Genomic DNA, 22,805 nt, shown 5'->3' on the forward strand with positions numbered 1-22,805 from the left:
GTCTGCTGATCCTCCGGCGGCAGATTCGCTGTTGGTTTGCCATCTTGTTATGGTTCCCGCTGCGGACCAGTCAAAGTGAATATGGAGTTTATATGAAGAATATGAAGAGTACATGATGAATATCTGCGGATATGTCTGTAGGCGTGTGTCGTGTCAATCCACAGCAGCAGCTGAACACACTCCATGAGGTTTAGATCCGGTTCCTTGGGTCTGGTTTTGGTTTATAGCTAACAGCTAACAGCTCAACTCTCTGCGTTTATTGTATTTCATGTGTGAATTCAAATGCACTGAGATCAAATCCAGCTCACGATGGCGGAAGATATTCAGCACAATCAGAAATCAAACTTTAATGGACTCACCAAATCAGCCAAATCTGGAGCGTCTAAGAAACTCACCATTAAGAACTTTAAAGGTGAGATGAGCACAAGTACACAAACTGTCAGTAATTAATCACATGTCTGTCAAAACACGTGAACTTCCTACACAGCACTGTCATGTAAAGTGTGTTCATTTGGCAGATAGGGCTCACTGGACTTTAAAATCAAACAGAATATTATAAGCAGTGTTTTTATTATGTCTATTCAATACTATTATAAATAATTTTTCAGACAGACCGAAACTAACAGACTCCTACACTGAAGACACATGGATGAAGCTCAGAGATGCTGTCAGCGCTATTCAGAACAGCACTTCAATCAGATATAACCTGGAGGAGCTTTACCAGGTGAGATGGACTGCAGTAAACCAGATCATAAATCCATTCAGATTAAAGCCTCATATAAACCACCTGAGACGTGAGGATTTGAGATCCAGAGTCTCACAGGGTCGATCTGTGCATTCACCTGTTAATGAAGCACTGCTACTTTACATTATTATACATACGCTACTGCTCAAAAGATAAAGTTCTCTTCTTTTCACCAAGGCTGCATTTATCTTATATAAAATACAGTAAAAATCGTGAAATATTATTACTATTTAAAATAACAGTTTTTTTGTGTGTGTAAAAGTTGTAAAATTACATTTATTTCTGTGATTTTCAGTTTTCAGCATCATTACTCCAGTCTTCATTGTCACATGATCCTTCAGAAATCATTCTAATATGATATTTAGCTGACTTCAAATGGACAACATTTATGTGAAATAGAAATCTTTTGCAACTAGGGTTGCAAAATTCCAGGAATTTCCAAGACTGGAAACTTTCCATGGGAATTAACGGGAATTAAGTGAAGTGAAAAGTGAAAGTGACATGTGGCCAAGTATGGTGACCCATACTCGGAATTAGTGCTCTGCATTTACCCATCCAAAGTGCACACACACAGCAGTGAACACACACAAACCGTGAACACACACCCGGAGCAGTGGGCAGCCATTTATGCTGCGGCGCCCGGGGAGCAGTTGGGGGTTCGGTGCCTTGCTCAAGGGCACCTCAGTCGTGGTATTGAAGGTGGGAGAGAGCGCTGTACATTCACTCCCCCCACCTACAATTCCTGCCGGTACGAGACTCGAACCCACAAACTTTGGGTTATGAGTCCGACTCTCTAACCATTAGGCCACGACTTCCCCAAGTTTTAATTATTGAATTAATTATAAGAATTAATGGGAATAAACTGGAAATTTGCAAAATTGCAGGAACTGGGGACTTAAATGTAGTTGAGAAAAAATCTTGCAGTATAATCTGGGTTAAAACAACCTGATTTAATGCAATTTCAGTTTAATTTCTACCCTACACATTGCTCAATAGCATGCACACAGCACACTGCTTACTGCAGGGCTATTGAGGCCACACCCCCTACATGCACTGTGCTTTCCTCCATAACATGCACAGATCATTTCTTAAATCCTGCAGACAAAACATTAAAATGTCCATCTTGGTAAGTATTCATGTAAATTACATGAATATTAAAAAAAATTGTTTAAAACGTACCTGTGCTGTGTGTAATATACTGTGCAACTAAATTAGGCTATTCCATTGTAAAATCAAATACACTGACTGAACAAACCATAGACTGGAACAAACATTTAGGTGAGATAATAATAAAACAGAAGTCTAAAAATGACCCTCCCCCCACACAATCCCCTCTAGTCACCTAAGAGGGGGATTCCCCTCCATTTTCTCTGAAGTCACACTTGCTGCATTTGAGACCAAAAGGGCCTTTCACACCGCTTTAGTTCCAGAACTACATCTAAGTTTTGATATTATAAATATTTTTGTTCTATGGGATTCAAGTTTAACTAGTAAATACCAAAAAGTGTTTTTACAGTAGCTAGCTAGCAAGTAAAATCAAGATATGAAAAATCTAAGCGAGTTAGCACTATTTCATTGACAATTTACGAGGTATAAACTAGCTCAAGCTGTGATGATCTTTCTCCTAGGCAGTTTTCTGTTATCATATAGAAGTACAGTACTGGTCAAAAGTTTGGAAACATTACTATTTTAATGTTTTAAACATTGCATATCTTTTGCTCATCAAGCCTTCATTTATTTGATCAAAAATACAGAACAAAACAGTAAAATTGCGCAGTATTACTGGCACTAAAATTTAAAATAATGGTTTTCTGTTTTAATATACTTTAAAATTGTATGTTTTTCTGTGATGCAAAGCTGAATTTTGAACATCATTACTCCAGTCTTCAGTGTCACATGATTCTTCTGAAATCATTCTAATAATCTTATTTATAATACATTTTGGAAACAGCTGTGCTTCCAAAATTCAGCATCACAGATTACCCCCCAAAAATCAAAAAATATAATTTATAAAATTTGTATTAGTTTGCATGCATGTGAGCCTATGATCAAACTAAATGTTTATATTTATGTTTGTATATGATAGTTTTATAAATTTCCCCAAATTTTCAATTAATTTCCTTAAATTCCCAAAAATTCCTTGTAAATTCCCATAAATTCCTGGTAAGTTTCAAACTTGGAATATTTCCAAAATTCCCCAGATGAAGTTCCCATGGAAAGTTTCCGGAAAATTTACGGAAATTTACTAGAAGTTTTCCGCCCCTTTGCAACCCTATTTGCAACATTATAAATGTCTTTACTGTCAATTTCGATCAATCCATTAATGCATCCTTAAAGATTAAAAGTATTAATTTCTTTAAAAAAAATTCTTACCCCAAACTTTGTATTGTGTATCGCTGTTTATATGTGCGTATGTATGTGTGTATATATATATATATATTAGGGCTGTCACAATTCTCAATATAATATTGAACCGTTCAGTACAACATCCACGGTTCAATACGTGCCTGTGAATTGCATTTTTTTTTGGTTGTTTGTTTAAATAATTCCCTTGCATTTTATTTCTCTCTGAATTGGCTCTGTTTGTGCCCGTGAATCTGGGCGCTTAGATGAGGAAATGCCTCCCCGCTTATAACATGCATTTGAAAAAGCAACACACTCCAAACATCTTCTGCTGTAATGACTTGCAATGAGAAGCGTTTCTAAACCTGTTGTCCAAAAAAAGAGAAATTCTATACTGTAAAAAAAGGCTATGTCGATTAACAATGGATTATAAAGATACTTAATTATTATAAAAATACCAGAGATGGCTTGAAAAACAAAAATAAACCATATTTTGTCGCAGTCGTGTGTTTATTGTCTTCATGTTTCATCATTCAAAATGTTTCTTCTTTTTATTCTGTTCCGTTATCGAGTCAGTCTCTCGACATTACGTATGGTTAAATCCTTTTCCTTCGAAATGTTGAAGCCTGATTGAATCACTCTATTGCTTTGCAATAGCCAATGGCATTCGAGCATTCGCCTGATTGGTGGGCTTAGCCGCTATATAGGTGATGTCGGGCGCCAATTTACCTCAGAATCTTTCTCCTTCACCTGGAGCCTGTTTCGCCGTTGACCTGCGTGATCCCCTCTTGTGTTCCGGTGGGAGAAGAATTATCCACTTGTTAAGTCTGATGTCACGCATCACCGCTTCCACTCCAAACGCTCTATCAAATACCACGCAAAAACAACAAAAGGTGCTAATATACATTCACAATGTGATGTAATACTACCAAAAGCATTATAATCCTAACCTCCATACCGAAATCCCAGATATAAAAAATTATTTGTTTGGGACGCTGTGAGCATGGAGATTGTAGTGTACACCGTAAGTTTGAAAACGTTTAGCTTAAATGTTTAATATGAATAAACAGTGCTCATAAACGGCTGCTGAGGTAGTATTCTCAAGTGAAGCGAGTTGAGGCTTGGACCCAGAAACAGCGCTTCTTACGTCACCACTTAACAAGTGGATAAGATGTCTCTTCGCGGATACCGCATGTGTGGCAGGCACGTTGAGTTTCTGGACATGCACACGGATTGTGTGCTTTGTCTGGGCTGTGCCCACGCTGAGGTGGCACTGGAAGGATCAGATTGTCGAGTCTGCGAGGACCTGCCAATCAAGATTCTTTGTTCAAGGCTTGCCGTTGTACGCCCGAGAGACCGCAGATGGCCCCCCAGAAAGCTCTGCTGATGAGCTGATGTCGGCCCAGCGCCCACGTCACTTTCACACACCAGAGCCCCAACTCTCATACTCCGAGGACAGTTTCCCGCCCTCCATCTAAAACATGGGGCCTGTCTCGTTCGGCTGTGGGGAGGACGATACAATGTTCACAAGTGCCTTGGAGGGTGCCCTCCAAGCGGCGGGACATGCAGCATCTGCCCTCCACACGATGGCAGTCCTGCTGGTCTTCCAGACTTGACTCCTGAAGTCCCTGGACGAGGAGGGCCCGGAGTCATTTTGCAAACTGCGCACCCCGGCAAACATGGCACCTGTGTGCTGCTAAGAAGGTCACCCAAAGAAGTTGGTATGGGTAGCCTTGTGGTCCTGCATTGTCACTTGTGGTTGACGCTCACAGAGATGTGGGACGCAGAGAAGGCGCGGCTACTCTACGCTCCAGTAGGCCCACATGGCCTCTACAAAGGCACTGAAGCAGTCAAAAATTCAGCCGCATCTCCTCCTCAAGTGGTCCAACGCTTCCCCTAGGGCGAGATTGAGATCGTCGTCAGCACAGTGGCCAGCTGGCTACGCGGGGCGTGCCTCAGTCCCGAGCCCACCGCTTCAACAGAGGTCACACAAGAAATCACGTTATGACATGAAGCCAGCCCCTCATCAGCAAGGACACCCAGTAGACAAGAAGAGTCAGCATTCCTGATGTTCGTTCCAGGAGGAAAAGAGCACAGTCTGTAGAAGATGGCGGACCAACGACCAAGAGTGCAAGTGCAAGTTCTCGCTAAGAGTTCCCTCGGTGGCCAGTGGACACAAGAAAGAACCACAAGAAAGTTTGTTTAAATGTTGTATTGCCAGTGTGTTCAGTTGCATTAAACGTAAGATCAAACATGCCTCATCAACAAAGCTCTTTTCCTCTGATTATTGCTCATGGTATAAATTAAATCTCTCCCCCAGAAGATATTTGGAAGAGTGGAGACTCAGCTCAACTCAAGCTGTCATGTGCGTGTGTCCCCGTGCATCAAGCCACGGGCCCATCACCTGTCATTCACTTAGACGACAATGTTTCACCGGCAACTGGTGCGCAGCCCTTACTGACACAAACACCACTGTCCCCTTTATCAAGGCACCTGAGCGCATGGGCAGTGGGCAGACCAGCCCGCTTTAGATGCATGATTATGTCAGAAGTGTCAGAACAGAGTACTCTGCTGCTACGGACAGAAATCTCCTCTCTCCTAGCCAAGCAGACAGTAGAGATAGTACCCGAGGAGCAGAGGGAGTGCAGGCTATATAGCCACTACTTCCTTGTCCCGAAAAAGGACGGGGGCATATGTCCAATATTGGATTTATGACCGGAAAAACAAAGCGCTGACGAAACGCGCGTTCAGAATGATTACAGTGACGCCTATCCTCACACACATCCAGCCTGAGGACTACTTCATTGCAGAGGACATGAAGGATGCTTATTTTCGTATTCAGATAGCCCCTCATCACAGGTGCTTTCTGCGATTTGCATTCAAAGGTGTTGCATACCAATTCAGTGTGCTATCTTTTGGGCTGGCTCTGGCCCCTCACACATTCACGATGTGCATGAATGCAGCGCTTTCCCCTCTGCGACTCAGGGGAATGCATGTGCTGAACTACCTTGATGACTGACTCATCATCACTCAGTCGAGGAGTGTGCTCGAGGAACACAAACACAAGCTCCTCGCCCATTTAGCACGCCTAGGCCAGTCTGTAAACATGTAAAAGAGTACGCTTCAGCCCTGCCAGTCGATTACATTCCTGGGGATGTCTTTAGGCTTACGCACGATGCTCGCACGCTTATCAGCACAGAGGATTCAGCACTGTCATGTATTCCCTGAAAACGTTTTAGAGATTGCTGGGACTGATGGCCGCTGCAGCCTCTGTCTGCCACCTGGACTTGCTGCATATGAGCCCACTGCAACTATGGTTACAGAGTCGGGTCCCACGACAAGCGTGGAGAGCAGGGACAGAGCGCCTTGTCATAACGGGCTCATGTCTCGAAGTGCTGAGTCTGACACCCTGGTTTGGCACAGCTATGTACAAACAGAGTGCCGCTGTGGACAGAGTGGTCAGACAAATAGTGGTTACCATGGTATCCCTGTCAGGCTGGTGAGCCCTCGGTGATGGCAGCCCAGCAGTTGGTACGTGGACGTGCGACCAGGAGCGCCAACATATAAACTGCTTGGAAATGGAAGCCGTTCACTTAGCACTGCAGGAATTTGTGAGAGACCATCATGTTCTTATCTGAACGGACAATGCAGCGGTGGCGGCGTACATCAATCACCAAGGAGGAGTGTGCTCGCGTGCCTTGCAAAGCCTAGCACGGTGCCTGCTCTTTTGGGTGGATCAGACATTCTTCTCAATTCGAGCAGTGCATGTACTGGGCAGTTTGAATTGCGGCACGGACATGCTGTCCAGGGAGGGCATTATACACGGAGAGTGGAGACTACATCATCAAACAATGAAGATGATCCGGAGCCTCTTTGGTGAAGCAAAAATTGTCCTTTTCACATCAGAGGAGATGCCCACTTGGCACTATTCTTCTCGCTAACGACCTCCCCCTTGGAAGGGGACGTGCTGTCGAGCCACTGGCCAAAGGGTATGAAATATGCATTCCCTCCAGTCAAAATTATGCTGCTACTGCTGCAAAAGATCAGGGAGGAGAGGGATGCTCTACTGCTGATAGCGCCAAAATGGCCCAACCAGCCATGGTTACCAGAGTTTGTTAACCTATCGTTTACACCCCCCACCCCTCCGCAGATCCCGCTGAGGAGGGACCTACACTCCTAGGTGAAGTGCATCATCTGGCATGCCAAGCCGGAGCTGTGGGACTTGCATGTCTGTCAGAACAGAGTGAATACCGTTTCACAGTGAGTGCTGCACATGATAACAGAGGCTAGAGCCCCTTCGACGAGGCACCTATACACTTTGAAGAGGAAACTGTTTGTTAACTGGTGTGCCAGCAGACATGAAGACCAGGCGAGTTGATATCCCCGCAGTTTTGACCTTCCTGCAGGAAAGCCTAGATGCGGGCAGCTCTCCCTCTACGCTAAAAGTTTATGTGGCCGCTATCGCTGCCTCTCATAACATATTTAAGGGTTGCTCAGTAGGTAAACACCCTGTAGAAATTAGCTTTCTTTGAGGGCGCAAGGTGGCTGAATCCCCTCCATTCTCGCCTGATGCCAGTGCTCTCATTTAAGAGCGAAGTGTGTGATTTGCATGCCCTCTCGGTCAGCATTGCTTGTATGCAGTTTGGTCCGGATGATTGAATGATGAATGATGCATTTATATAGCGCTTTATTGTGTATTGTTGTACACCCAAAGCACTTTACAATCATGTGGGGGGGGTCTCTCCTCAACCACCACCAGTGTGCAGCATCCACTTGGATGATGCGACGGCAGCCACAGGACAGCAGCGCCAGTGCGCTCACCACACACCAGCTACAGGTGGAGAGGAGAGAGAGTCATAGAGCCAATCAAGTGGTTGGGGATTATTAGGAGGCCATGATTAACAAAGGCCAGGGGGGCAATTTGGTCAGGACACCGGGGTTACACCCCTACTCTTTACGAGAAGTGCCATGGGATTTTTAATGACCATAGAGAGTCAAGACCTCAGTTTAACGTCTCATCCATGATTGCATGGTCAGACTCACACCCAGACATGTCTACACAACTAAAGTGCTTTCAACGCCATTCAGATCCCAGGTTATTACGATACAAGCATTCTGCCCCCTCACAGAGGTGCGCCTTGTGCCCTGTGCATGCACTGTGTGCTTAGGAACTTTGGAACAACTTTTCATCTGCTTTGCAGGCATTAAGATAGGCCCACCGCTGTTGAAACAGAGACTGTCACACTGGTTTATGGAAGCTGTTAGCCTAGCTTATGCTTCTCGAGGACTCGACTGCCCAATGGGTCTGCCCAACTCCACCAGGATTTTGGCATCTTCATGGGCCTGGGTTAAAAGTATGTCTATTCAGGACATCTGTCTAGTGGCAGGTTGGTCATCTCAGAACACTTTTGAGAGAATTTGCAACCTGGATATTCCCTCTTTTGCACTGCATGTTCTGTCTGTGCAGGAGGAGAAGGCTGCGTAGCCATTGGACGACTAAGTCACTTGAAGACACACCCTTTCCCAGTGTGTCTAAACTAGGTAATTTAGGTGGCACGAGACGGCGCTGCTTGAAGGGCTCTGCAGTATATGCATGGCCTTATATGATCATTCACGCAGCCGTGGGTAATAGCCAACTACTAAAAAGTGGGGAAAAAAACTGTAATCCTAAATATTGTTTCAGTTTATGTAGGCCCGCTCATACAGGCCGGTGGTGTATGTGAGCACCAACATGCTTGATGCCTCACTCCCTATATCACGCTAGTACAGTGGTGCTTGACTGTGAACAGGGAGATGCCAGCACTGCCTTGGCTCTTTGCCAAACCTGCATCTAGGTGTTTCAACTAGGTCTGGTACCCGACCTAAGAGAGGCCGGGCAAGCACGCCGCTATGCTTTTGCTTGCTACTGCATGTGCCTAGTCTACTGTATCAGCTCTGTTCGAGCTGGGACAAGCATTGTTTTCTCACGGCAGGGGTTTTATATGTTCCCCATATGTAATGTTGAGAGTCCGACTTGATAAGGGAAAGTCTCCAGTTATTTAACGTAACCGTGGTTCCCTGAGAGGAGGGAATGAGACATTACGTAAACTGCCGTGTGGAAAACTCCCTCAGAACCTCAGTGACTCTCACTCAGCCAAAAAATTCGGAGGTAAATTGGCATCACTTATATAGCAGCTGAGCCTGCCAATCAGGCGAATGCTCGAATGCCATTAGCTATTGGATAGCAATAGAGTGGTTCAATCAGGCTTTAGCATTTCAGAGGAAAAGGGTTTCCTTATACAGAATGTCTTGTTTCATCCTCTCAGGGAACCATGTTTATGTTGAGTAACAGGAGACGTTACAGTGATAGCTATGCCTTTGTCCATATTAGGTATTTCCTGCAGTGTCATCAGTTCTATTTCTTCTGTGATGCATATTTGGAGTTTCTGCGTGAGAGCACCCTCTGGTGTCCAGTATGAATGAAACATTATACGTGTTTATAGCACTAAATAATGGCCAATCCATCCTATTTTGGGTAAAAATAGGAAAAACAATACTTATTTTTAAACGAAGTTATATAATATATATAATTAACGATATCTTTCTCCAGCCAGTGTACAGAAGTTTTTTTTTTTTGTTAATATGTTTTAAAAATCCCATCTTAAATTGCCAAAAAGCCATCAGAAAACAAAATCGATGTATGTATTGAACTGTGGGCTAACTCTATATATAGAATATATATGTGTGTGTGTGTGTGTATGTGTACATAAATATAGAAAATTTATGTTTATATGTGTATTGTACTGAATAGTGCAGTGGACAGTAACTGTACAGTGATGTGCTAACATCTGTTCAGAATCCAGTTGGCTTGATGTGTGTGTTGTGCTTGTGCAGTGGGTCAGTGAATGTAAATGTCATGGGTCATGTGTCTGTAGTGTTGTTTAATCATTTCAAAGAAGCATTTAAATGTACTCAGAAAGTTACATAATCATTTGATTTAAAATATAAAGGAATCAAACTTACTGTTTCCCTAAACAGGGTGTTTTTGTCATTTGATGTAACTATTGAGCAGTTCCTCACTTCCAGATGTGCTTATATTTTAGAATTGAAGATTGTGATGTTTCAGACTGATTATCCATGATTCTTCACCCACATGTATATTTATGAGCTGTTTTTGTCTCACACAGGCCGTGGAGAATCTGTGTTCGTATAAAGTATCACCTGTGTTATACAAGCAGCTGCGTCAAGTTTGTGAAGATCACGTTCAAGCTCAGATCCATCAGTTCAGGGAATATCCTTCATCAGTAATGGGACATTTGTGTGTCCATGTATGATGTTTGGCAACTGTGTGTTACAGATAACGCTTGTTTTGCTGATGTTTGTGTCAGTAGATCCTCACTAGAGGGCGCTGTGACACACAGATCAAACTGAAGCTGCCCTTAACAGAGTCGCACAGAGTCACTGGACAGCCTGTCATTCCTGAAGAGGATGAACCGCTGCTGGCAGGACCACTGCAGTCAAACGGTACGAGATGCTCTCCTTGTGTGTGTGTCTTTACATATGATGGAATGAATATGAGTGTTGCATCTCGTCTCCTTCAGATCATGATCCGCAGTATTTTCCTCTTCCTGGACCGGACATACATCCTCCAGAACTCACTGCTGCCATCCATCTGGTGAGTTGACCAATCAGACAGTGGTGCGGTGTTATTTTAATATCACTGAGATACTATTAAAGTTGTATTAATATTAATTGTAATGTTTTAGTAATATCATTATAGTAATTTATTAATATTTTGATTTTGTTTTTATTTGTATATTTTCTGTTTTAATTTTAGTTTTTGTCATTTTTATTTTATTTTATTTTTTAAATAAGTCAATAATGTTTTTATTAAATAGTTTTCTCAAAAATGAAAATTTAATGAAAATGTCCTCGCCTTCAGGCCATCCAAGATGTAGGTCAGTTTGTTTCTTAAACAGATTTGGAGAAATTCAGCATTACATCACTTGCTCACCAATGGATCCTCTGCAGTGAATGGATGTCGTCAGAATGAGTCCAAACAGCTGATAGAAACATCACAATAATCCCCATGTAGTCCACACGACTCCAGTCCATCAATGAATGTTTTGTTAAAGTGTAGTTCACCCAAACATGAAAATTCTGTCATTAATTACTCACCCTCATGTCTTTTCAAACCCGTAAGACCTTCGTTCATCTTCGGAACACAAATTATGATATTTTTGATGGAATCTGAGAGCTGTCTGACCCTCCATAGACAGCAATACAACTGAAATGTTCCCAAGTCCAGAGACGTAGCAAGGAGATTGGTAAAAGAATCCATGTGACATCAGGGGTTCAACCGTAATTTTACGAAGCTACGAGAATACTTTTTGTGCATGAAAAAAAAAAAAACCTTTATTCAACAATTCGTCTACTTCACGTCACCCTGTAGCACCATTTTGGAGAGTATCTGCTGGATGTAAACAACGTATGCTGTTCTGTGTCAGCTGCTATTCTCCAAAATGGCGCTACAGGGGACAAATTGTTGAATAAAGTAGTTTTTTTTTTCGTTTGCACACAAAAAGTATTCTCGTAGCTTTGCATAATTGCGGATGAACCACTGATGATACATGGATTATTTTACAGATCTTCTTGCTACGTTTCTGGACTTGGGAACATTTCAGTTGCGTTGCTGTCTATGCAGGGTCAGACAGCTCTCAGATTCCATCAAAAATATCTTAATTTGTGTTCCGAAGATGAACGCAAAAAAAAAAAAAAAACCTTTATTCAACAATTCGTCTACTTCACGTCACCCTGTAGCACCATTTTGGAGAGTATCTGCTGGATGTAAACAACGTATGCTGTTCTGTGTCAGCTGCTATTCTCCAAAATGGCGCTACAGGGTGACGCGGAGGAGACAAATTGTTGAATAAAGTAGTTTTTTTTTTTCGTTTGCACACAAAAAGTATTCTCGTAGCTTTGCATAATTGCGGATGAACCACTGATGATACATGGATTATTTTACAGATCTTCTTGCTACGTTTCTGGACTTGGGAACATTTCAGTTGCGTTGCTGTCTATGCAGGGTCAGACAGCTCTCAGATTCCATCAAAAATATCTTAATTTGTGTTCCGAAGATGAACAAAGGTCTTACGGGTTTGAAACGACATGAGGATGAGAAATTAATGACAGAAGTTTCATTTTTGGGTGTACTATCCCTTTAAGCCAAAAGCTGCGTGTTTGTAAGAAACAAATTTATCATTAAGACATTTTTAACCATAATCAAGTGAAAAAGCAGTCGGGTCTGAATCAGGGGAGAAAAATGCACAGATCAAGCACGGTTTAGAAGCCCAAACAGTCCAAAACAGTTCTAAACAAATATGTGGGTGGATTTTTATGTGCGAGGACAACAGAGGATGGATGTTTCCAAGTGAGGAAGCGTTATTATTGATTATGGGCCCTTATTTTAGCAGGAAGACGTTAATTGATGGACTGGAGTTGTGTGGATTACTTATGTAACGGAACGTAATGTAATGGAACTAACGGAACCCATTCACTGCAGAAGATCCACTGGTCAGCAAGTGATGTAATGCTTTAATTGTAGTTGACTGTAATAACCCTGGGGTGTGTTTCCCATACAACGACGTAACTCACTGATTAACCACCACAGTACGATGCATTGTTGTGGAAAGTAACTAGCCAGTCACGACTGTTTCCCGAACACGGTCGCATCTCCATCATTTCAAGTTAGTTCAACAATTTAGGGTCGCTGTTAATGACGTCACACGCATGTGGTGGAGTAATAACTTCTGCTAATTAATTGATTAGAGATTTCCGAGATGCTGCTGTATTGAACATGGCACCTGATGACTAATTTACTATGTTTTGTTCCCTGTCAATTTGCTTTATTTGATGTTTGATTCTTTGCGGGTTTCCTCTTACGTCCTACTCTGGGGTTCCCTTAGGCATTTATGTGCATGCGCACAATTCAAAAACGCCGCTTATTGAGGACGTGTTAAAATGTATTGATTAAAATTTATATATATTTAAATTGAATGGAAGATATAGATTGTAGTGCATATTAGCTTGCTTATTGTGCCCAAAAGCATAATTTATTTAAGTCCATATATTTTACTAACAAGAAACTATGATTCTTACTACAGGTCGAGAGCTTCCTACCATGTAAGTTTGCGACGCTTGTTTGTGAATGTTCATTTGAACTATGGTTTTCGGGAAACACCGAATCGTTGAACTATGTTGGTAACGACAGAACTTGCGACTATAGTTGGCTAACGATGCTTTTGGGAAATGCACCCCTGAGCTAGTGTTGCTATAGTAACTATAGGTCGACCGATGTATCGGTTTTGCCAATTAATCGGCACCGATAGTTGATTGCTGGAACTAGCGGTTATCGACAAAAATCCATGCCGATAGTTTTCCGGGTTGCGTCCATTGCTGGAGCGGCTGAGAAGGGTCTGCTGTCGTTACACAGTGCGAGAGCAGCCTCTAGTGGTTGAAATCACTGACAGCACATGCTATTTGTTTAGACACGTTCAGACGCGGATTTAAATGCAGCCGACAGAAAATCCTGCCGTGCCACAGAGCGCCATTCACATAGTTTTCCTTTAAATTACATTATATTGGTCCCGAATCGTTGTTAATGTACATAATGAATTGTGTATTGTGCATTTTCAGCAAAACGTTTGTCTTTCTGTGGCTCTAATAAAGTCTGTGTGCTTCATTTATAGAGCTATAATATAGGTTGAGCTTTCTCTTTCCGTTTGCTCCGTTTTTTTAAACACCGAACTTCAAACTCGTCCATGCCAAATTGTTCATTCTTGAAGTAAACTTGTGTCTGTTTGGGGATTAAATAAACTGTTTTAGACCGCTGCTTGAGTTGAATGCGATGCGTCCGGAGTATGTGTGATACCGGTGAGTTCTCCTAGACTCAGCGCTGCGCTTTTATTTTGATTAGATAATCATCAAGTGTTCAAGAATAGAAGCAGTTTAAGTGTGGGAGTATACATACAATATCCATATGTATATAATTTTAATGCTATAGCCTTTGTGTATATATTTAAAGATGTGCATCTTTAAGCATGACAGTTGAAATGAAATGGTAACACTTTAAAATAAGCATTAAGTAGCACTAACATTTGTAGCATTAAGATGAATGAAAGCTGTGTAAGTATTGTTCCTTGTTAATTTATCAACATTTACTATTATTTTTTTATTTTTTTTACTACTAGTATGGTTCAGTACTGTTTTTGTTAATAAAGCACTATTTTAGTTTTTGTTCAGTATCAATTTTAAAACTATCGGTTAATTAATCGGTATCGGACAGTGTGGTCCAACCTAGCTATCGGTATCGGCAAAATCGACTATTGGTCGACCTCTAATAGTAACACACGCATATTGTCAGGGACACGGGGCTGGAGTTGTTCCGGACACACATTGTGAGCGACGGTGCTGTTCAAAGCCGGACAGTGGAGGGAATCCTGGAGCAGATTGAGCGTGAGCGTAACGGAGAGACAGTGGACCGCAGTCTGCTGAGGAGCTTACTGGGCATGCTCTCAGACCTGCAGGTGATTGCACAGAAACACTGATGATGTCAGCTTCCTGTTGAGCGCAGCAGTCGGGGTCTGGAAGTGTCTTTTAACGGTGTGTGTTGGTGTGTGTTGTCAGGTGTATAAGGACTCATTCGAGCAGAGGTTTTTAACAGAGACGAACCGTCTGTACGCAGCTGAGGGTCAGAGGCTCATGCAGGAGAGAGATGTGAGAGTATTTCTACCTCATTAACACACTGACGCTCTCCACGTGTGTGTTCACTTGTGTTCATGTTCTTCATGTAGGTTCCTGAGTACCTTCATCATGTGGCGCGACGTCTGGAGGAAGAGAATGACCGTGTCATCAGTTATTTAGATCAGAGCACGCAGTAAGTCTCTCTCGTATCTGGATCTGATGTTCCTCACACGTGATCCTGTAGATCAGTTCAGTCTCAGATCTGTTCATCTTTATACCTTTGATAATCTTTATTCCTTCTGAGAAACATAAGTTTTAAGTTTGAAAATCTGTCATTGACTTAAAGGAGGCTTTCCCAGTCTGGGGTTTGTGTGTTGATGAAAAGCAAATAATGAATAAAAATAAATCATAAAAATGTAAAGTAATTTTTAAAATAAAAACAATGAAAATAAAACACTTACTAAAATTAGATGATTATTTAAATAAATTATTAAAAGAACAATCAAACTAAAAACTAAAGTTAAAAAATATATTTTAAAATAAAAATTATAAACTGCTTTTTAAAATGAATTAAATGATCAAATTAAAATTTAATTAAAATAAATAATTTTCAAATAAAAACAAAGTAAAACACTAAAAATGAATTAAATAAGAATAATACAAATTAAAAATACATAATTAAAAAATAAAAAAATCTGAATAAGACACTAAAATGAATTAAATCCGAAAAATTTAAAATTAATAAGCCATACTGAATTGTGATTGGTCTTTAAGGTATCTGTGGATGACACACATAAGCTGATTGATCTATTGATCCATCTCTATTATTTCGTGTGAATTATTAGACATCTGTCTGTCTGTCTGTCCATCATTTTGAATCTCTGTTGTTGTGCTGTGTGTTGGTGCTGCTGTTTCCTGCAGGAAATTAACATCTGTCTTATAATTATTCATGGGCGTCGGAAGCAACAAAAATGTGGGTGGGTCCAACATAGTGTAAGTGTAACTGTTATTCAATGCTGCAACAAAGACTCTATGATGCCTTTAAAAGCAACAGGGGAACAAATGATGAACAACATTGAGTTAAATAGCAGCTTGTTTAGTGACAGTAGGCTATGAGCACACAGCCAGACCCACCTGAGCAGCAAATTTGCTACGATGCTTTGCTTATAGCGGGAGTGCAGCAGGCGCGAGTACTGAAAACACAAAATTTAGTTTAATTTATATGGACTCAGCAGCTTGGAAGTCAAGACTGTAGCTAAAATGCGAAATGGAGTTGAATTTATTAGGGCATTCCTCAAGTGGAATGGATTTGAGTGGCAGCGCTCTGAAAAGTGAACGAATGTATGCGCTGAATTAGAGATGGTAAAAGTGAGTGGGTCCAATGTCATTGGTCTTAAAAAGTGGGTGGGTCTTGTCCCAATGGTTCCGACGCCCATGTAATTATTCCTCTTAACACCTGACTGTGTCTGACAGGAAGCCACTCATCACCACAGTGGAGAAGCAGCTGCTGGGCGAACATATGAATGCCATTCTGCAGAAAGGTCTGGATTATGAGTATAGATCAGAGACTCAAGACAAATCATAAAACACACACAAAGCTGATGTGTGTGTGTGTGTGTGTGTGTGTGTGCGTGCGCGCGCTGCTTCTACTTAGGTCTGTGGATGCTGCTGGATGAGAACCGTGTGTGTGAGCTGATGCTGCTCTATGAGCTCTTAAATAAAGTCAAAGGAGGGCTGACGGCGCTGCTGCAGGCCTGGAGAGACTACATTAAGGTACACGCACATCAAACCTCAGGGTTATTATTGTTTACTACAACTAAAACCATAAAGAAAACCTTTTCATTGCTTGAAATCAAATAAACTTTAACTGAAGTAATATGAAAATATTTAATTTCAGCTAGCTATCAATGCAATATTTATTGTTTTCTTTTAGTAACTTGTACTTAAACAGCTAAAAGTAAAATTTAAAGGGGTCATATGATGCAATTTCAAGTTTTCCTTTCTCTTTGGAATGTTACAAGCTGTTTGTGTATAGATAAGATCCCCTAAAGTTGCAAAGACTAAAGTCTCAAACCCAAAGAGATATTCTTTATAAAAGTTAAGACTCGTCCACGCCCTCCTAAAACACCTCGTTTAAACACGCCTCCACATGTCTACGTCACTGTGTGGGAAGATTTGCATAACGCTGCCTAAATGTATACGCAAAGAAAGAAGGTGTAACTTTGATTCTCGCTATAGTATTGTTGCCGCCGCCATGTCGTGAAGGTGCTGTGTGTTTCGTTGTGAAAGCGAAACTACTTTGTTTGATCTTCCAAAAGAGGACACGACTAGAAATCAGTGGTTAAGTTGTATTTACAACACTGTTCCAGAACAGTTCAACCCAAATATTCACATGTGTGCAGCGCATTTTACGGATTTTACAGAGTAGCCTACAATGTGTCTGTGCACAAAGACTGTTTCTATAAAATGTTGTTCCAACTTTGCAAGGACAGTCTGGCGCTTCTGTCTCACAGCCTGTAAGTACGTTTTCATATTTAAAGAATTTGCCACTAACGATTCAAACGTGACTTTTGAGCATTGTAGAGTAGCGCTTGTTGTTTGTCGTTTCTCTGATCACAAATGCAGACATGGATTTATGTTTACGCGGCGCGATACGCAACGCAACGTGTAAAAAGACAGTATAAGTCATTATAATCAGTAATTATGTCCCCACTGGATGCAACAAATGCCTCATTTGTAATGTGTTTTACTGGTTTTGTCTTGTCTTGCCGGGACACGGCATCACAGTATGGTATCGTAACATTTCCGTCACACGCTTGAGGTATTCAGCCAATCACAACACACTGGATAGCTGGCCAATCAGAGCACACCTCGCTTTTCAGAACCATGAGCTTTGTAAAAATGTACGTGTTTCAGAAAGGCGGGGCATAGAGGAGAAACAATAATGTACAGTATGTGGAAAATAATGTGTTTTTTTAACCTTAAACCACATAATCACATTGCATTACACCAAATACACAAAATACCGTTGTTATTTTTTTTAGCAACGTCATATGACCCCTTTAAACAAAAATTATAAAATCTACAGTTTATTTAAAAACCTAATAAAAATGACAAAAACAAAAAATTTATAAAAATTAACTAACATTAAAATGAAAATAAAAATATTGATAAAACTGATAATAGTATCTCAGTAACACTTTCTCTTGCAGAGTTTTGGTGGAGAGATCGTGAGTTCTCCAGAGAAGGATAAAGAGATGGTTCAGGAGCTGCTGGACTTCAAGGACAAGATGGACCACGTGACCCAGCGCTGCTTCCAGAGGAACGACACTTTCATCAATGCCATGAAGGAAGCCTTCGAGAGCTTCATCAACAAGAGACCTAACAAACCTGCCGAGCTCATTGGTGAGTGACAACACCACACCGGACCAGAGACGCATTCACTCGACGCTCATATTTTTTTTCAAGACAAACTCATATCTACTTGAATGGGGAAATGCTGAAATTGCAAGAACTGCTGGCCAAACTCACACTTATATAACATATTTCACATCAGCAATAAAATCTGACATGAACTGACTCATTACAGGTATCTTTCGCCCAAAAATGAAAATTTGCTGTTAATTTACTCACCCTCAGGCCATCCAAGATCAGTGTGTTTATATATATATTTTTTTTTGTTTTGTTTTGTTTGTTTGTTTTTTGTTTTGTTTTTTTTGAAAAAGGTTGTGCTGCTTCATACAGTTTATGTTTCAGGATTCTTTGATGATCTGGTGCAAGTGTACTAACTGTGTCTCCTCAGCTAAGTATGTGGATTCTAAACTGCGCGCTGGAAATAAGGAGGCCACAGAGGAGGAGCTGGAGAGGATTCTGGACAAGATCATGATCATCTTCCGGTTCATCCACGGTAATCTGGACTCCAGCTTCAGTTTAAATGAGAGTCGCACACAAATGAAGCTGAACCGTGTGTGTTTGCTGCAGGAAAGGACGTGTTTGAGGCTTTCTATAAGAAGGATCTGGCCAAGCGTCTGCTGGTGGGCAAGAGCGCCTCGGTGGATGCTGAGAAGTCCATGCTGTCCAAACTCAAACATGGTTTGTTCTCAATCTGACGTCTCATTGGTCATCAGACGGTTGATGTGGAAACTCCACTGATCAGTTTCTTGGCAGTGAGGTCACATAATCGTGTGAACAGGAAGTGACCACGCAACTGTAGTTGAGTTGCTGTTTTGCCTTGATTTCAGTGAAATCAGACACATCCAGTAAAAACCCTAGTTAGTTTCACTGTGACTAGTAAAACTGGTGAACTTCTGAAAGCTGCAGTGTGTCATTTCTGTGTCACAAAACAGAATTGTACAGATTTCTAAATGTTCCCCCATCTGTCTCAGTGTTTTTGTCAACTAAAAAGTTTAACTAGCTAAAACTAAAAATAATAAAAAATAATTTTCAGTAACTTAAAGGTGAAATAAATTATAAACATTAGATAAGAAACTTAAATTTTTAGTTACTTTTTAAGTTTAGGTACTAAAACTGATAAATAAATTGTTTGTAGCACCCCAGCTAACAAAATATGTTGTAAGAACTGCTAACGTTCCAATTTAGTTATGAAAATGTTATTTCTGAATGTGCAAAATGCCCAGTTTTCACAATGTTTTAAAAGTGTTTTTTCTTGGTTATGCAAATGTTAAGGGAACATTCCATCTTATCATTTTGCAAATAATAGAAATATTAAAAAATATATAAAACTTATAAAAATGACAAAAACACGTAACAAAATGACTGAAACTACTATTAAAATGAACTCAAATTAAAATGTGAAAGTAAAAGTCTAAAATTAAAAGCAAATTCAAAGTATTAATAGAAAATAATTAATACTAAATTTGCAATCAGGTAGTTCCGCCCCAAACTCTCCTCATTGGTTGATTTGATCAGCTGCTCAAGTAAACGGTCTTTGATTCTGATTGATTCTTCCAGTGGAGCAGAAATGACTCACTGTAGCTTCACACGTCATTCATTTGTCATTTCTGCACATCAGTGTCTGTGGTATCAGCGGTATTTGGTCTGTGAAGTGACGTGTGTGTGTGTGTACAGGTTTTCTACACTGGTGGAGACTTAAACCTGAATACACACCAACTCATAGGGACTTGTGTCACCGTGGGGACCTAAATTGAGGTCCTCATGGGTACAAAAGCTTATAAATCATACAGAATTTGAGTTTTTTTGAGATTGTAAAAATGCAGAAAGTTTTCTGTGAGGGGTAGGTTTAGGTGTAGGGCGATAGAAAATACAGTTTATACAGTATAAAAACCATTACGCCTATGGAGAGTCCCTACAAGGATAGTTAACCAGACATGTGTGTGTGTGTGTGTGTTGTAGAGTGTGGAGCAGCGTTCACCAGTAAACTAGAGGGGATGTTCAAAGACATGGAGCTCTCCAAAGACATCATGATCCAGTTCAAACAGGTGTGTGCGGATACATACTCCTTAACACACAAGGTGCATCCCAAATGACGCACTATACACTGTGCACTTGAACTCTATGCACTTATGCAATTTATATTCAGCCATGTAGTGTATGAATTATATAAGGTTATTTTTTCATTCATAATCGAGTCTGATAGCCCCTCCCCCTTTGCTACGTAATTAAAGCTACGACAGTTGAGTGCATGAAGTGTCCAACATTCCACAATTAATTTTTTCAGTTATGTAAGTGCATCATCCAGGTATTTAAAGAGCACTTTTTCTTCTTGGAATTTTCAGTGTGAACACACTACACGCACTATTTACACTACAAAACATCATAGAACAGTGCATAAGTATGTGAATTGGGATGCAAAATTTGCAAGTTAACGAGCTCGCTAACTGGCCGGGTTATGATCGGGGAAAAAATGCAATCTGCAATCTTTATGTGTGAACTACTCAACGACGCATCAAAGAGGCTCGCTGACACCAAACAAATATCTAGCATGTTAAATATCTGGACCGGTCGGCTGACTCGACATCACGTAGTGTCGGGTGTCTTGACGAGCTACAGCCGATGAGAGCAAGGCATGGGTTGAGGTCAGCGGAAGAAAAACAGCAGCAGCAACATGACTTTAAGAAAAGTTTGGACACAACAAATGGAGCGAAATTTTTCATAACAGATCATCACGCAAACAACTTGCAGCACTTATTTCTTCCTGATGCCTATTTTCAAATATACAACTCCTGTTTCACTTGTTGTTTTGCGTCATTCCCGTTCCACTTCTCGTGTGCGTTTTCATGACAGAACGTGGTTTGGGGACCGTGTAGAGTCGTTGGGTGACAGAGTTGTTGTCAACAAATACATACTGGCCCTGATAATCATAACTTCTACTTACCGCTTGGTCCATTTCTGCAGATCAGTTTTTGTGAATGAATGACTTGCTCTACTTGTTGCTTTGGTCTTGCGCCACCTGCTGGTGAGCGACTAACAGCAGATGGAGAGCATGCATCGGTACTCTACTGCTATTCCTGCAGCTGCGAATTTGTAAAATGGACTGAAAATTGCCTGTCGAATATTATACATCGTATTTTTAAACAGATTGAATATTTTGGAAGTGAACTCTGGAAGGTGAATATGAATTATTGAATTTTTTTAAATTATGAAAATGTTAAATGCTTTGAATTGAAATATTGACAGCTTAAATAAACAACTATTTCAGCCCCTAAAAATACAAGTCATAAAAATGCAAGCACTGTTAATGCAATGCATTATTTTTTTCAGTTAGTGCAATTCAACATGCTTTTTTGTTTCAAAAACATTTGTCATTATTTTGCTTCCATATAAGCCATTCTTGCATTGCCTTCGCTGTGTGCTTAGGGTCATTGTCCGATTTGAAGGTGAACCTTTTGCCTAGTCTGAAGTTCTGAATGCTCTGGACTAGGTTTTCTCACAGTCTAAGAGTCCTTTAGGTGTTTTTTTTTTTGCAAATTCCAAGTTCTCATATGTTTTCACTTAGAAGAGGATTGAGTCTTGCCACACCGTCTTAAAGCCAAGATCGGTGGAGTGTTGCAGTGATGTTTATCCTTCTGTAACTTTCTCCCATCTCCATATATGATATGGATCTCCATAACTAGAGTGACCATCAGCTTCTTGGTCACCAATCTAACCAAGGCCCTTCTCCACCGATTGCTCAGTTTGACCAAGAAACCAGCTCTAGGAAGAGTCCCCGTTATTCCAAACTTCTTCCATTTAAAGGGGTCATATTATGCGTTTTCACTTTTTCAACTTTAGTTAGTCTGTAATGTTGCTGTTTGAGCATAAAAAAGATCTGCAAAGTTACAAAGCTTAAAGTCCAATTCAAAAGGAGATATTTTATTTAACAGAAATCACTTTTCAAAAACTACAACGAACGACTCGTTTGGACTACAACGCCTATTTTCCGGGATTTGTGATATCACAAATCTACAAGTGTTAATGGAATGCTCCTGAGCTAAATTCAAATGTGTCCAGATTATTTTAGCTTTTTATTTCTAATAAATTTGCAAAGTTCACAAATCTTTTTTTTTTTTTGCTTTGTCATTATGGTCTAATTCAAAAGGAGATATTTTATTTAACAGAAATCACTTTTCAAAAACTACAACGAACGACTCGTTTGGACTACAACGCATATTTTCCGGGATTTGTGATATCACAAATCTACAAGTGTTAATGGAATGCTCCTGAGCTAAATTCAAATGTGTCCAGATTATTTTAGCTTTTTATTTCTAATAAATTTGCAAAGTTCACAAATCTTTTTTTTTTTTTTTGTTTTGTCATTATGGTCTATGGAGTGTAGAGTGATGTGAAAAAAGTAATTTAAAGCAGTTTAGCTAAAAAAAGGCCTCTAACACTAGCTTGCTCTATTCTTTTTCTATTCTATCTGTTTTCTTTTTATTTATTATAATAATAATAAAAACCTTGCTACGTGTACTGCATTAAGATGAGAGTTGTTTTAGCACTTGCATATCATTGCTCTCTTGTTGATTTTGATTGCTTC

At 40.5% G+C, this 22,805-nt stretch overlaps 1 protein-coding gene across 1 annotated transcript in view; it reads left to right on the forward strand.

Annotated features, from left to right (window-relative positions):
* Positions 1-22,805, forward strand: part of cul4a (cullin 4A) — a 31,772-nt gene continuing 8,967 nt past the window's right edge. Inside the window, exons 1-14 of the mRNA XM_016259367.1 lie at positions 1-412; positions 609-724; positions 10,255-10,358; positions 10,522-10,591; positions 10,669-10,742; positions 14,490-14,652; positions 14,753-14,842; positions 14,920-15,002; positions 16,283-16,350; positions 16,464-16,582; positions 18,022-18,214; positions 18,612-18,716; positions 18,791-18,901; positions 20,183-20,268. Coding sequence (XP_016114853.1) covers positions 310-412; positions 609-724; positions 10,255-10,358; positions 10,522-10,591; positions 10,669-10,742; positions 14,490-14,652; positions 14,753-14,842; positions 14,920-15,002; positions 16,283-16,350; positions 16,464-16,582; positions 18,022-18,214; positions 18,612-18,716; positions 18,791-18,901; positions 20,183-20,268 — 1,485 coding nt within the window. The 5' untranslated portion in view covers positions 1-309. The remainder of the gene's footprint in view (positions 413-608; positions 725-10,254; positions 10,359-10,521; positions 10,592-10,668; positions 10,743-14,489; positions 14,653-14,752; positions 14,843-14,919; positions 15,003-16,282; positions 16,351-16,463; positions 16,583-18,021; positions 18,215-18,611; positions 18,717-18,790; positions 18,902-20,182; positions 20,269-22,805) is intronic.

Source organism: Sinocyclocheilus grahami, unplaced genomic scaffold, assembly GCF_001515645.1.
Source record: "Sinocyclocheilus grahami isolate Dianchi unplaced genomic scaffold, SAMN03320097.WGS_v1.1 scaffold1835.1, whole genome shotgun sequence".
NCBI classification, from domain to species: domain Eukaryota; kingdom Metazoa; phylum Chordata; class Actinopteri; order Cypriniformes; family Cyprinidae; genus Sinocyclocheilus; species Sinocyclocheilus grahami.